At 38.0% G+C, this 16,729-nt stretch overlaps 1 protein-coding gene across 5 annotated transcripts in view; it reads right to left on the reverse strand.

Moving 5' to 3' along the window:
• Nucleotides 1-16,729, reverse strand: part of Ptbp3 (polypyrimidine tract binding protein 3) — an 88,524-nt gene that overhangs the window by 19,453 nt on the left and 52,342 nt on the right. For all 5 annotated transcript variants that reach the window (XM_048339208.1, XM_048339194.1, XM_048339185.1 and 2 more), the window contains 2 exons: nt 13,405-13,515; nt 12,088-12,259 (listed from right to left, as the gene is read on the reverse strand). In XM_048339208.1, coding sequence (XP_048195165.1) covers nt 12,088-12,259; nt 13,405-13,515 — 283 coding nt within the window. The remainder of the gene's footprint in view (nt 1-12,087; nt 12,260-13,404; nt 13,516-16,729) is intronic.

Here is a 16,729-nt window from a genome sequence, read left to right on the forward strand (position 1 = left end):
GAGCTCAGGGACAGCACGTAAGTCCCAAGTTCAAACCCTGCAACTGCCCCTCCCCGCCAAAGCCAAGCATCCTATATCTTCATTCATATGCAGAAACTATCCTGACACACACACACACACAACACACACACACATTTGTGGATTTGTAGATACATAGATACGTACACACACGTACATAGAACATGACTAACTATGAGGCTATTTAGGAAGATAAAGGTAATATAGGCTATTTAGGAGAGGATAACGGGTAAATAATTCTGCAATATAATGCTGCTGAAGCTGGTTAATATGTAATATGTATGTGTGGAGGAGGAACAGAGAGGAATTGAGATTTTTTTTTATTTGTTGGAATACTCCTGGAGCTTGAACTCAGGGCCTGAGCACTGTTTCTAAGTGTTTTTGCTCAAAACTAGCACTCTACTACCACTTGAGCCACAGCTCTACTTTGGCTTTTTGGTAGCTAACTGGAGTTAAGAGTCTCACATATTTCCTGCTCCGGATGGTTCTGAACTGCAATTCTCATATCTCAGCCTGAGTAGTTGACATGTGTGAGCCATCACCACTTGTCTATTTTAAGCAAAAGATAATATGTACATCTGAGAAATACTACAGTGAAACTCCTTGGTGCAACTGGTGGCCACTAAAAATAATTGAAATGACAGGAAAGTAAACAGGCTCTGATGGGGAGGTGGATGAGGATGAAAATGGTTTATTTGCATATATGAAAATATAACAAAGCAACCTGTTGATATTGTTTTAAGAAGGGGGAGTGAGCCAGACACTGGTAGCTCATATCTATAAATTTTAGCTACTCAGAGGCGGAGACCTGGAGGATCTTTAGCAACTGAAAGCTAGCCTGGGCAAAAAGTCCAAGAGATTCTATCTCTAAAATAAACAGCAAAAAGCAAGGCTGGAAATGTGGATCAAGTAGAAGAGCACCAGCTAAGCCAGCAAGCCAAGTGCATAGGAGGCCCTGGAGGGAGTGGGGAAAGAGGGTAGAGAGAAAGGAAAAAGAAAAACAGGGACTGAACTACAGGAGGGATAGAAGGGGTCAGAGTGACCAGGACACATGATGATGATGCCGATAATGCTGCTGCTAGTTCTGGGGCTTGAACTCAGGGCCTGGGCACTGTCCCTGAGCTGCTTTTTGCTCAAGGCAAGCACTACCACTTGAGCCACAGCGCCACTTCTGGCCTTTTCTGTTTATGTGGTACTGAGGAATCGAACCCAGGGCTTCATGCATGCTAGGCAAGCACTCTACCACTGAGATACATCCCAGCCCTAGGATACATTATATACATATGTTGAGAATGTTAGCATTTCCCTAGCCTCAAGTCCTCAGCTCCTCCCATTAGCCCCCAGATCCACCCATACCTAATGAGCCACTCCTACTCACTACCTACCTACTTCTCCTTTACCCCCAGAGAGAGAAGCTGCCACCTGGATAAGGTGCAGACGCCATGTAGCTCCCTCTCCCATGGGAACTATGGACCCACTAATAAACCTCCTTATGAACCTTCTTCTCCTGTCTATGATTATCTCCACATGGTCCTCTGGGATGGCCGGGAAATATCCTTTCAGAGATGTCACAATAAAACTCCTTATGTACAATAGATGTATGATAATAAAAATATCAAAGGGAGGGCTTTGGTTTGTTAGTAATAGGGAAATGGCATATTTATTAGCCTAAGTATATAGGCTCTATTTTACATAGGAGAAGAAAGGATGCGTAATTTCAATCTCTCTGTAAAAGGGAATTATTTAACATTACTTTTAAGTATGTAGCTGTGATTTATTATAATAGCTCAACAAAACACTGGCTCAAAAAGACTGCACATCTAAGACTAGCACAGAAAATTAGCATTAAGAAAAGGTACCCAAAACAGAAGAACTGACAGATTAAACTGATTAACTGATAAAATAAGCAAAATCTACTCAACAAATATGTATGTATGTATATATGTACGTGTGTGTATGTACACACACATACACAGACACACACACACACACACACACACACACACTGAAAGCATACTATAAGTTAAACATTCCTGTGCTGGAGAATTAATGAACAAAGAGGACAAGAACTTCAACCCTTAGGAAAAGTGTGGCAGCACACACCTGCCATCTCAGCACAGGTTGAGGCAGGAGGATCTCAAGTGCAAGGCCAGCTGTGAGTACATCGCAAGAACAAAACCAAAAAACAAAATAAATTCTGTTTTTACTAAACTTACCTTACTTTGCTCAAGATCACTGGTAAAGGAAGACTTAACAGTCTTCAAGATTAGAGTACCTACTAGAAAATCTAGTTCAACACAAGGAAACAGTAACTTCTATTACTGATAGCATTCATCTGTCCAATTGATGTAACTGTCTAGTCATGTGACTTGAGTTGTATTTCTAGGAGAAGCACACAGTTTTGTGCACATCAAACTGGGCTTGATTGTCACAATTCTAAACAGAATAAATATAGAAATAGATATGGCACAAAAGCATCAGGATGTTATTAGTTTGCATCAACTTTCTTATTCTCTAACACAAGAATGCCAACAGTGACATCTTCAGCCTAAGCCCTATACAAAAAAGACATGAGGACTGATATAGCTGGCTCATAGTTGATGATGAGACATGTGACAAAGAGAAATGTGACAGCATAAACCACTGGTTTGGGGAAGAGGAAAACAAAGCAGTTTATAAATATAGCAAAGTGACTAATACATCTGTATGGAGATGGCTACAGTGGCTAGGAAGGGAGGTAGAACATTAGCCAAAAGTAGTGTGTGTGTATGTATTTATTTTAGTTTTGTGTGTGCGTGTGTGTGAGAGAGACAGAGACAGAGAGAAAGAGAGAGAGATGCTTGAAAATAGCAATCCTTCTATCTTTATTTTATGATTCCTAGAATTACAGGTGTGTGCCAACATGGCACACAGGTTTTAGAGAAACAAAAAAAAATTGAGGTAACTATCACAAAACATTTAATAGAAAGTAAACAAAATGACTGCCAAACAAGTACTAAGACTAAATTAAAAAAAAAACTATCTCCAACTACAATATGATTAACAAGAATATGTTAAAATTTGAAAAAAACAACAATCTTTTATTAGAGTTTTTATCAACCTACATTCCTCAAATGAGCAGAAACAACATTTTAGCAGAGTAACCTGTTTTGCCTAGTATCTTATTTTAAGAAGAGAGTACCCACACTGAGCCCCATAATGAAGTACAATTACACGTGGAAAAAGAATAATTTTAGGGATATGGCCTAGTGGCAAGAGTGCTTGCCTCGTATACATGAAGCCCCTGGGTTCAATTCCCCAGCACCACAAATATAGAAAATGGACAGAAGTGGTGCTGTGGCTCAAGTTGGCCGAGTGCTAGCCTTGAGCAAAAAAAAGCCAGGGACAGTGCTCAGACCCTGAGTTCAAGGCCCAGGACTGGCAAAAAACAAAACAAAAACAGCAAGAGATCTGGAGGACTGTAGTTAAAGGCTAGATGGTGCAAAAATGTTCTCAAGCGTCCATCTCAACCAATAAAAAGGTGGATGTGGTAACATGTACCTGTTAATCTAGCTACATGGGAGGCACAAATAGGAAGACCACAGTCTAGGCCACCTAAGAGATAAAGGCCAGACTGTATTCCAATAAAGAGCTGAGATGTGGCTCAAGTAGTAGACTACTTGTCTAGTGAAGCCATGAGTTCAAAACTCAGTACATTAAAAAAATACTAGGAGCTTTAAAGAGTAGCATTAGATGTCTTTAAATTCTTGGGCATTTCCATATAGCAGATGAAGTAACACAGTCCAATCTTACTGTAGAATATGTCCATTTTATATATTATATAAAGAACATGTCATTTTTTGGCCAGTTCTGGGGCTTGGACTCTGGGCCTGAGCACTGTCCCTGGCTTCTTTTTGCTGAAGGCTAACACTTTAGCTCTTAAACCACAGAGCCACTTCTGACTTTTTTTCTATGTATGTGGTGCTGGGGAATTGAATCCAAGGCTTCATGTATGTGAGGCAAGCACTCTACCACTAGGCCATATTCCCAGCCCTTATAAAGATTTTCTTAAAAAAAAAAAAAAAAAAAAGGAAAGGAAAGAAAAGAAAAGAAACCCTAAACACCTGAAAGTCAACAAGATGATAAAGACCAATAAGACAAAATCTTTTTTTTTTTTTGCCAGTCCTGGGCTTTGGACTCAGGGCCTGAGCACTGTCCCTGGCTTCTTTTTGCTCAAGGCTAGCACTCTGCCACTTGAACCACTTCTGGCCATTTCCTATATATGTGGCGCTGGGGAATCGAACCCTGGGCTTCGTGTATACGAGGGCAAGCACTCTTGCCACTAGGCCATATTCCCAGCCCCAGACAAAAAATCTTAAACCAATGAAACTGAGGTTCTCTTTAACCTCATGAGAAATAGACAAGAGGCATTAGCTCAAGGTAGTTAAGTGAAAAGGACAACATTAGTGGATTCATGTTCCTTAATAATGAGTACACTTAATCTCTATATATCCTAGATATTGACTTCTAAATAGCATTTCTTACTAACAGTAACCAGGTATACTAGAGAAATGACTGAGGAGCCTTGGTTAGGGGAGTTCCAGAAGATGCAAGGTATCTTGGGCTATAAAGTAAAGAAGTACTCAAAATGATGATGAGAGTATGTCAAAGCCAATGATGAGGCAATGTCAAAAATCACAGAAGCCATATAAAAGGGCTTCTATTGTTCAAATGGAAAAATCTGAGCATAAAATGAAAAATGACACTAAGAATTATACCTTATAGAATAAAGTAAGAATCTATGAGTCTATACTAACAAAGTATGACGTTAGTGATGGAAAGAAAAGGTGTGCATGTGTACACAGACCACAAACTACCAGGTATCCTGTGTGCTACCACAGAGCTATTTCCCCCAGGGGCCTTCCATCCCTGTTCTTTTAGCTCCTCCCTACCCTCACCCCACACAGGGGGCTAAGGACCAAACGCAGGGCCTTAGCAAGTGCTCTTTCACTGAATTAAATTCCCTATCCCTACTCTATACACACTCACTCTCTCTCTCTACCTTTTATTTTTTGGGTTATTAAGGCAAGGTACAGGGCTGGGGATATGGCCTAGTGGCAAGGGTGCTCGCCTCATACACATTAGGTCCTAGGTTCAATTCCCCAGCACCACATATACAGAAAATGGCCAGAAGTGTCGCTGTGGCTCAAGTGGCAGAGTGCTAGCCTTGAGCAAAAAGAAGCCAGGGACAGTGCTCAGGCCCTGAGTCCAAGGCCCAGGACTGGCCAAAAAAAAAAAGGTGAAAATGTATCATTTAACAAACAGTACAAGAAATGCATCCAATGCCTAACGTATGAAACTGTAACCTCTCTGTACATCAGTTTGATAATAAAAATTTGAAAAAAAAAAAAAAAGGCAAGGTACAGAGGGGTTGCTGTCTCATATGTCAGATAATGAGTACATTTATTTGGGGCAATGCCACCCCTTCCTTTGAGCTCTCCCATGTTTTCCTCCCATCCCAGCGAACAAGTTATATAGTTCATTTTGGACATAGTGTAGTAATTATCACTGCTGTATTTGTTCATGCCTTGTTCCTCCATTTCTGTGCCCTCTGTACCCCTTCCCAAACTGGCTTTGAGCTTGTGAATCCTCTTGTTTCAGTATCCTAAGTAGCTTCTATTACAAATGTGTGACCACACCCAGTAGAAAAGCTTTATTATGCCAGCTAATAAATGTACAAGAAGTGGAGTTACCAAATTACCCATGGCAAGCAAGCATCACAAGTATTTGGAAATGGATGTAAACACTAGAAGGTGAAAAGAGGTAAAGAACTGGGTATTTGTACAGTCTCAACCTACACATAATTAAAGGGAAGAACAATAACTTCATAGGGAAGATGTCTAACAGAGTCCACCTTTAATAACCTTTAATACTAACAGAAATAGTATAACCTGACACTGAATGTCTCCAGAAATAATGGACTGAGAAAGATATTGTTCCAGTGACACTTTTGAAAAAAATACTCTGATAAGAAAACATCCTGCTAGGGATATGGCCTAGTGGCAAGAGTGCTTGCCTCGTATACATGAAGCCCTGGGTTCGATTCCTCAGCACCACATATATAGAAAAGGCCAGAAGTGGTGCTGTGGCTCAAGTGGCAGAGTGCTAGCCTTGAGCAAAAAGAAGCCAGGGACAGTGCTCAGGCCCTGAGTTCAAGGCCCAGGACTGGCAAAAAAAAAAAAAAAAAAAAAACCCCAACAAACAAACAAAAAAAATCCTGCTAGATGATGTGGCTTCACATTTATAATCCTAGCCACTTGGAAGGAAGAGACTGGGAGGATTGCTATTCAAGGACAGGCCAGGAAAAAAGTACAAGAGACTCCAATCTCAACCAATAAAAAGCTGGGCATGGTATTTATGCCTGGCATCATCCCTATACAACTAGTGTAAATATGAGGGTTGTGGTCCAGACCAGCCTGGACATAAATGTAAGAATCTAAAAAAATAAAATAAAGCAATGAAGGGCTAGGGTCATGGCTAAAATGGCAGAGCACTTTCCTGGCAAATAAAAGGTCTTGAGTTCAACCGCCAATATTGCCCCCACCAAGAAAAAAATTTAAAAATGATAAAACTATATACCAAGGGAAACACAGAAACACAATCTACAAAAGTTTCTCCTTGAATTCTTCAAAAATGTAAGTCATGGGGGCTGGGAATATGGCCTAGTGGCAAGAGTGCTTGCCTTGTATACATGAAGCCATGGGTTCGATTCCCCAGCACCACATTATATAGAAAACAGCCAGAAGTGGCGCTGTGGCTCAAGTGGCAGAGTGCTAGCCTTGAGCAAAAAAGAAGCCAGGGACAGTGCTCAGGCCCTAAGTCTAAGGCCCCAGGACTGGCCAAAAAAAAAAGTAAGTCATAAAAAACTAAAAAGGTAGAAGGAAATGTTTCAACTGTATGTGAGGACTCTTAACAATACACGATAAACTAGTTGATTGTTTTTTTTTAACCAAGTCTGGATTTTTACTAAAACAAAAAAACTATCATTTTCACAAATGGAATTTTTTTCCTGAAATGTTAGTGCTTCTGATTAAAATAAATTGTTAGCATAAACTGTCAGAGGGGTTTCATTCTGATTACAACTTGCATATATAGTGTCCTCCTTTTAACAGTTTTTTACAATTGGAAAAAAAATTTAAATGTGTATAAAATGGTAATAGCATTGTAGAGATGTGAACTTTCTCATTAGGATAACTGAACTGTGTTTAGGTCTGAATATGTTTGTTCTTTGTCAACACATGACTATTTGCAAGTAAAGGACACCCCATCTGCAACTTACTCTCAAATGGCCTGTAATAAGGGCAATACATGTACATGAACACATATACTTATATGGATAGGTAGGTAGTATACATGTATACGTACACATTTATAAACAAGATGATAAAGAGGAAAGATGCTAGTTACTTTGGAATATGAACAACAGTTTTTTCTGGTATGCTTGAAACTTAAATTATCTAAAACAAAGTTGCTGAAATACTACAAACTACAGTACGTTATGCTAAATAGCTTTTGGTTATTGTTGTTTTTGAGACAGCCCCATCTATACAGCTGAAGTGGTCCTTGAATATACAATCCTCCTGCCTCAGTCACCTGGGTGCTAGGGTTACATAAGGTGTGCACCAGTATGCATAGTTATAAGTAAATACAAAAAAAAGGTTTATAATCTTAGGATAACAAAGATGACTTAAACTAGACACAAAAAAAAGAATATAAAGCAAATAATATACTTCACTAATAAACTCATAGTCTAAACTGGGAGAAACTACAACAAAAATAACCAACAAAAAACTATAATCTAGAACAGAGAAAAACTCCCACAAATAAATAATAAGAAACCAAACACAAGAATAGACAAAAAATTATAGAAATTTATAAAAGAGGATGGCAGATAAAAATATGTTCAACTTGATTAGTAATCAGAAAAGTGCAAGCCAGCCAGGTAGCTCATGATGTATTCCTAGGTACCAAGGAGGCTAAGATCTGGAGGATTATGGCTTGAAACTAACCCACAAAATTAGGTTGTCAAGACTCTATCTTCAAAATGATTAGCAAAAAGCTGGGCTGAGGGTATGGCTTAAGTGGTAGAGTGCTGGCCAATCAAGCACAAGTTCAAATCCCAGTGTACCTCTCACTCAAAAAAAAGCTTGGCATTGATAGCTCATTCCTGTAAATCCTAGCTACTCAGGATCATAGTTCAAAGCTAGCCCAGGCAGAAAAGTCCATGAGATTCTTTTCTCTTACTAAGAAAAAGCCAGAGGCTTAAGTAGTAGAGTGCCAGCTAGTCTTGAGCACAAAGAGGCTGGACTGGCTATGTGTACCAGAATGGTAAGAATTAAAATATCCTACAGTGCAGGTATAAAGAGATACATACTATCCACTTTTAAACACCATGGCATTATACAATAAATTGAAGAAATACATACAGTAATAGAATAATTCCTTTCCCATACATGCTCACAGAATAAATTTTTGTTCAGAAGAATGCTTATAATGGCAATGTTCATAATAACCTAAAACTAAAAGCAACACAATGTCTACCAACAATAAAATGCATAGATAATATATACTTGACTGAACTGAGAATGAAGAATTGAGAATGAAGCCACAACCCCAATCACAAATATCTAGTGAAAGAAATGTCACCAAAAAAAGAGTATGGTGCTAGTTTGTGAAGATCTAAATACATGTGGGGGGAAAAAAGCATTTAGGACCATGTAAATGGATTTTAAAAGGGGGGGGAACCCCTAAAAACATAATTATGAAATCTGGGGCTGAAGCTATCTTGGGGCAAGGAGAACAAGAAAATAATCCATGAAGGAAGTTCAAGTGACGCTTCCTTAATATGAGTATCACTACCTGAGTGGTAGTGATACAATTATATAAAATGTATTTACCATTTTTAGAAGTATTCTATAGGCATAATATACTGAAAACAGGGACAGAATGCTTGACTCAGCCTTAAAAACTTTATGGCTACTGTTAAAGGAAAAGGAATAGTCAGTGACTTACAAAGAGAGTAATGACAGACAGTAAGGTATTTCAGTAATAAGGAGGGGAAGGGTAAACTGTCAAACATTAAGGAGAGGTACAGTAGAAAAAAAAACACAACTATTTTTGGTGCTGGTCCTAGGGCTTGAACTCAGGGCCTGGGCACTGTTCTTGAGATTTTATTTTGCTCAAAGCTAGCCTTGTACCACTTGAGCCACAGCTCCACTTCTAGGTTTTTTTTATTAATTAAATTTTGTTGACAAGGTGTTACATAATAGGGCAGTGAGTACATTTCTTGTGATATCTTACACCCTTGTTTTTCTTTCCCTTCCCTAGATCAGGAAAGCATATATACAATACCCAGTGTACCAAAATCATATACCGTAGCCATGTGGCGTACACCAAAGAAAATTCACTTAGAACTTTAAATATAAGGTCAACAATAGAGTTTGCTTATCCTTGTCTTATATGATCATATATACATAGCTGTTGAGCTATGGTGATCCACTGATAGGTCTATTTTAGACCTTTTTATGTTTAGTAGTTGTTTGGTTTTAGATACATAATGTAAGGTCGCTGTGGAAATACCATTTGATAACAAGGTTTTTGTTTCGAAGACCTGGTCTCTACTGCGCCCCCCCCCCCAGGTTTTTGTTGTTGTTGTTGTTTTTGTTTTAGTTTACTGGAAAGTCTGATGGACTTTCCTACCTGGGCTGGCTTTGAACTTTGATCCTCAGATCTCAGCCTTCTGAGTTGCTAGGATTACAGGCATACGTCATCAGCACTCGGCAGAAGAAACTTTCATATTTTTCAAAATTTTCTCTGACGAATCATTAATCTTAAGATATAGACACTAGTTTGTTATGGTGAAAAATCTGCTAACATAATAAAAAGATGTGAACATGTGACATTTTATATTCAGAAACCAAATTTCAGCCAAGTGCTGTAGCTCACATGTAATCATATCTACCCAGAAAGGTGAGATCCAGAAGAAACTGTTGAGGCCAGTCCAGAAAAAACATTCATGAATCTCCACCTCAACCAACAGCTGTCAATAGCTATGTGCTGTGGATATGCCTATTATCCCAGCTGCAAAGGAGACTGATCAGGAGACCCAGGCCAGACTGGGCAAAAAAAGTTTGCAAGACCCCATATCTCAATAGCTAGGTATTAGTAGGAAGACTATGGTTCAGGCTATAGACTATCTAAAAAATAATCCAAAAGAAAAAGGGTTGAAGGAGTGATTCAAGCAGCAGAGCACTTGCCTAGCAAGCACAAAACCTTGCGTTCAAGCACCAGAAAAAGGGATGTATGTGCAGACTGGGGTATGATGCAAAACATTAAACCATCAGCCTAATAAATAAGTACAACCCCGAGTTTAAACCTCACTATCACCCCCTCCCCAAACAAAGGCGGGTGCCAATGGTGCACACTTAAAATTCCTAGCTACTCAGAAGCTTGAGATCTGAGAATCATGGTTTGAAGCCAGGCTGGGCAGATAAGCGCTCAAGATTCTTATTTCCAATTACTCAGCAAAAAGCTGGAAGTGGTAGAGTGCAAGCCCTGAACAATAAAAGCTGAGTTAAGAGTACAAGCTCCAGTACCAGCACACACACACACAAAATATATATTTAATTTTTGGAATAAATGTAGTCCTGCATTTGATTGCCAAGTTTGGGCAAACTTGAATTTGCTCCACTTTCTATTGTTTGTTATAGAAATGGTAATGACAAAGTCTTTTGATTGGTCCTAGCAAATCAGGTAAATAAATATCACAAAAGCGTTTAACAACTGCAAACCATTTTTCAGAAAAATTTGGAAAACCAATTCATTGCCTTAATCTTGAGGGTTTTTTTTTTTGTTGTTGTTTGTTTTTTGCCAGTCTTGGGCCTTGAACTCAGGGCCTGAGCACTGTCCGTGGCTTCCTTTTGCTCAAGGCTAGCACTCTGCCACTTGAGCCACAGCGCCACTTCTGGCCTTTTGTTGTTGTTTTTCTATACATGTGGTGCTAAGGAATCGAACCCAGGGCATGTATACGAGGCAACCATATTCCTAGCCCTTATTTCAGAATTGAAAAGAAATAAAGGGCATTAATATTTAATATTTAATACTTTATCAAAATAAGCTATACTTTTGAGAGCTGTGAAACAAATAAGTTGCACATATTAACCTAATGATATATCCAGACTGGGCCACCCATTGCTGTAACCTTTATATAAAAGCTTACCTGGGCTGGGAATATGGCCTAGTGGCAAGAGAGCTGGCCTCGTATACATGAAGCCCTGGGTTTGATTCTCCAGCACCACATATCTAGAAAATGGCCAGAAGAGGCGCTGTGGCTCAAGTGGCAGAGTGCTAGCTAGCCTTGAGCAAAAAGGAAGCTAGGGATAGTGCTCAGGCCCTGAGTCCAAGCCCCAGGACTGGCCAAAAAAAAAAAAAAAGCTTACCTTATTTACACTTATTCTTGGCAGCAAAGTGGATTGACCAAGAGCCTCATTACTTCTAAGCAAGTGCTCTATCACTTAAGCCACATTACCAATCCTTATTTTTGTTTTGTTTTTTAGATAGTATTTTGCTTTTTCCCCAGGTAGCCCTGTACCATGATCCTACCACCTCTACCTCCCAAGTAGTTGGGATTACAAGTATGCCAATACATACTTGTACGTTCATGTAGGCCACTGACTTTAAATTTCACTGTTTAAAAACTAAAATATTTTTCTCAAGAGAATTATACTGACCACAAATCAACATATTTAAATCAACATTAATAGTTAAGATGATTAAATTGAACCAAATAGTTATATAGCCTATGAATAATATGAATATATTATATAAGAAAATACATTTGGAATTCAATTTCAGATATTTATATGACCTGTCAACTAACAGAACTTCCTAATATTATAGGCATGTTTTGTTCCATGATTCTTACTTCCCTTTACAAATTCTGATACGTTCAAGAAGAAAGGGCTCACATAAGATTAATAAAACTTATAGTTTTGGAAAACATGCTTTGTGACTGGAAAAGGAATTACTCACCAAAAGCAGCCATAGGAGGTTCGAGAGATGGCTGGCCATCACCAGTAGGAAGGTCTAAGCGAGTGAAGTCTCTGCTTTTATCATTATTATATTTCACATTAAGGCTGGTGAGCTTGGAGAAGTCGATCCGCAGAGTACAGCATGCATTATAGATATTCTGTCCATCCAGCGCCTAAAGCATGTGAGAAAGGAATTCATGTTTTGGCAAGATAACACTAATAAATCAAGTGGCAATTAAGTATAAAGCTAGAGAGCACTAGACTAAAAGCCAGAGATCTAGATTTATTTTTACTTCTGTTTCTGACACTGGGAATCTATAGAAGAAAAGAAAAAGTAACAGTTTTTATATGCAAAATAAAGAACTATCTATTTTATCTGTGACAGGATCAAATGAAGAGAGAAGAAATGGAAAAGCTCAGAAAACTACTGGTTGGTATAAAGAGTAACTACTATTGTGGTTATCTTGTCTACAATCAATGTTTGTAGGCAGGTAGAAGAAAAAATAAATAATAAAGCTATATTCCAGAGTGCCAGAAATCTTTATGTTTGAGCAGAAGTTAAGAGATGATTCAGAGATCAATGTAAGATGGAATGAGTACAGATCTGAAATGTGTCTAATATACCTAAATAAAGTTGGATGTCATAAAACAAGTTTTGTGTTCATCAAAAAAGTCAAATATTTGTATATTAAGAAAAGACAATACAAAGCAAGGTTCTAGTGGCTCATGTCACTAGCTACTCAGAAGGGTAAGATCTGAGGATCCAAGTTTGAAGCCAGTCAGGGTAGAAAGGTTAATAAGACTCATTTAACCAGCAAAAACCTGGAAGTAGAGATGGGCTCAATTAGTAAAGCACTAGACATACACACACACACACACACACACACACACACACACACACACACACACACGAAGATTTAATGTCTTCACCGATTTAGAGTTCAATGGAATGAAGACTGAGTATGAACAATTTTTGGCTAAATATAACATTAATAAATAAAAGCACAATTTACTTTATTACCTGGATTACATTAGGAGTAATGTGCTCAACTCAAACAGTAATGAGTCTTGAAGACCTAAGAGGTGATAGATTTGGAAATATTTCCCATGAAGAAAGTAATAGTTTTACCTTAGGAAAAAAGAATATAGGGAACCATACAGTTCAAAATGGTTAAACTGTTAAGCATAGTATTTAACCACAGCTTAAAATAAAATGATGGTAAAATGTAGCAAGATAGATGACTTCATGGCATCATCCTTCATGTATCACTAAAGTGAGTGATTAACCACTGAAAAATGAAAAAATATATATAATTACCATTTTGGCATAATGTGCATTCACTGGGTCAGCATACTGAAGCAAGGCTTGAAACTGATTATTCTTTGTAAAGGTGATAATCTTCAAAACAGTGCCAAATTTAGAAAATATCTGGAAAGAAGTTCACAGTAGGTTAAATCTAGGAATATTAAACTAATGTACTTTTATAAATATATAACTTGAGTATGCATTCCATTTTCTTTTTTTGAGACAGAGTCTTGCTTGTGGTCTTGTGAAGGTTCATAAGATCTTGAACTTGAGGTCTTCTTGCCCCAGTCTCTCAAGTCCTAGAATTTATACATGTGTGCCACCTACCTAGCTATAGGTTCTATTTAAAAAAAAAAAAAACACAAGGGCTGGGGATATAGCCTAGTGGCAAGAGTGCCTGCCTCAGATACACAAGGCCCTAGGTTCGATTCCCCAGCACCACATATACAGAAAACGGCCAGAAGCGGCGCTGTGGCTCAAGTGGCAGAGTGCTAGCCTTGAGCGGGAAGAAGCCAGGGACAGTGCTCAGGCCCTGAGTCCAAGGCCCAGGACTGGCCAAAAAAAAAAAAAAAAAAAAAAAAAAAAAACACAAAAAAATCTTCTCTATTACAACTATTGGTACTAAAATGACTTAAAGTCTAAAATGTTAATGTTTCAAAGGCCATGGAGCATGTATTATTATAGGACCTGACACAAGAAAGGGCTCAAACTTATGCTACTTTATAGCCAAGTATAAATGGTACAATACTATAATAGGAGGCTACTGGAAGAATTGACAGTGTAAGATAATGGTGTTACAAAGCATATAAATGGATGTGGGAAAACAAAATGGTTCAATTATTTCATCCTGTGAATCAGCTCTACTTCCAGATAGTTCAATAAGACAGATGGGGTAACTAGAATAAGATGTTCAAACAGAGGACTGATCTACTCAACATATATTCACAGGACACTGTTCTGAGCACTAGGATATCAGCAGTGAACAAAACAAACAAAAGGCTCTGCCTTTATGAAAAAAGTAAATAAATAAGCAATGTCCTATCTGGTCATATAAAAGTTTTATGAATAAAAATAAAAGAGAAGGAGTAAGATTGACCTGGAATACAAGTTAGAATGGCGCAAGAATATTCAAGGAAGGACTTTTTGAAATGTCTTCCAATAAGAGACATACAGAATCACAGAAAAATCGTTCTGACATAGTCCTAGTTAACAATACTCTTATAAAGTTTGTTCCACAAAGACTCAGGACTGGGTTGCTAGTATCTCATTCTGAAAGAATAGGTAGCATTCTGAAAACAGTAGTAATTAATACATTGTTTTCCTCTGTTATTCCATTTTGAATTTGAATATTAATATGCTAGAAACTTGACTTTCTGCTAAGAATATAAAGATTAAGCATTTCCAATGCTGGTAAGATATATGTCAATGTCCTTAAGGAAGTTGATCTGCCTTTTTAACAGCGAAAAGAATGGTCAGGATAACTATCCTAAAACATAAGCAACAAAAAATATAACACCTAAAAATTTTGTGCACAAAAAGTTAATAACAGAGTAAGAAAGCAACCCATAGATTGGGGTATAAAAATGTACAACTCATATGTTTGAAAAAACCATGGTGTTAAAAATATTAACAAGAGTGTTAGGTAGGGAGGATTAGAGACAGGACATACATCTGCAGTAAGGTCCACTCCCCAAGTCTCCTAAGGGTTTCTCCTTTGGTATAAGTTGGTTTTAATCCAATAGCCCTAAAGAGAGTTAAACAGAGAGAGCTAAAACAAAAAGAATGAGAATCTTACTATAATAGTTGCTATTGAGGATTCTCATAACTAGCCCTCATTACCTAAAGGACTCCATGATCTTTTTTGAGGAAAAAATAAGGTAAGAGTTTCTGCTTTGGGGAAAAGATAAATAAAGTAAGTTTATCACATTTTTGTTGAATAGTAGCATTGTTGAGCAATAGGTATAAGAACATCTTTTGTAAAAGGCTGATAAGTTAGCAAGCTATAGTATTATATAGTTGTGAATGCATCACAAACTACTGATGATAGTCCAATACCACTTTGTGAGCTAAACAGAGCAGTGTCGGTTATAATTCAAACTTTGTGATATAAAGTCTTGTGCTTTGTTTTTTAAATATGTTAACATGTTGGATCCCTTTAGAGAGCAAATGTGGCTGTGGACATAATTCTTTTTTTTTTTTTTTTGTCAGTTGTGGGGCTTGAACTTAAGGCCTGGGCGTTGTCCCTGAGCTGTTTTTGCTCAAGGCTAGCTAGCGCTCTATCACTTTAAGCCTCATGCCACTTTCAGTTTTCTGGTGGTTAACTAGAGATAAGAGTCTCATAGATTTTCTTGCCCGGGCTGGCTCTGAACCTGATTCTCGGATCTCAGCCTTCTGGATTTATAGGTGTGAGCCGCCAACACCCTGCGACATCATTCTTTTTTTTTTTTTCCTTTTCTTTCATTTACTTTTTTAAATTAAATTTTATTGACAAGGTGATGTGCGAAGGGGATACAGTTACATAATAAGGTAGCGAGTACATTTCTTGTCATATTTGTTACACCCTTCCTCATTTTTCTTTCCCTTCCCTACCTAGGTCAGGTAAGTATATATACAATATCCAGTGTACCAAAATGATATACAATAACCACGTAGGGTACACCAAAGGAAATTCACCTAGAACATTAAATGTAAAGACAACAATAGAATCCTCCTGTGTCCGTCTCTTGGAGTTCTTTTTGCTTATCCTCATCTTATATAATTATGTGTACATAGCTATTGAGCTATTGTGTATTGTGTATTGAGCTATTGTGATCCACTGATAGGTCTATCCTAGAGCTTTTTATGTTTGTTTAGTAGTGGTTTGGTTTTAGATATATAATGTAAAGTCTGACCCAAACATGTGGAAATACCATTTGAAAAGAAGTTTGTTTTTTTTGCAGACCTGGTCTCTACTGTTTCCCCTCCCTCCCCAACAGTCATAAATCAAGGAGACCATGTGCCTTTCTTCTCTGTGTTCTAGGCTTGCAACATCATTGTTAAAGTGCTTCCTAGGACATGTTTTTACAAATACACTTATTTTGAAAATGGTATTTGAGCTCCTGTCTATAATCCTAGCTACTCAGGAGAGGCTGAAATCTGAGGATCCTGGTTCAACGCCAATCTGAACAGACAAACCTGAGAGACTCTTTAATGGCAATTGACTGGTCAAAAGCTGGCTAACTGGTATGGCTCAAGAGGTAGGGCATCAGCCTTGAGGAAAAAAGCTATGCAAGAGCGTGAGGCCCTGACTTTATGCCCTGGTACCAACACACACAAAAAAGGGTATTTGAAAATTACT

The sequence above is a fragment of the Perognathus longimembris genome, chromosome 1 (genome assembly GCF_023159225.1).
Source record: "Perognathus longimembris pacificus isolate PPM17 chromosome 1, ASM2315922v1, whole genome shotgun sequence".
NCBI lineage: Eukaryota > Metazoa > Chordata > Mammalia > Rodentia > Heteromyidae > Perognathus > Perognathus longimembris.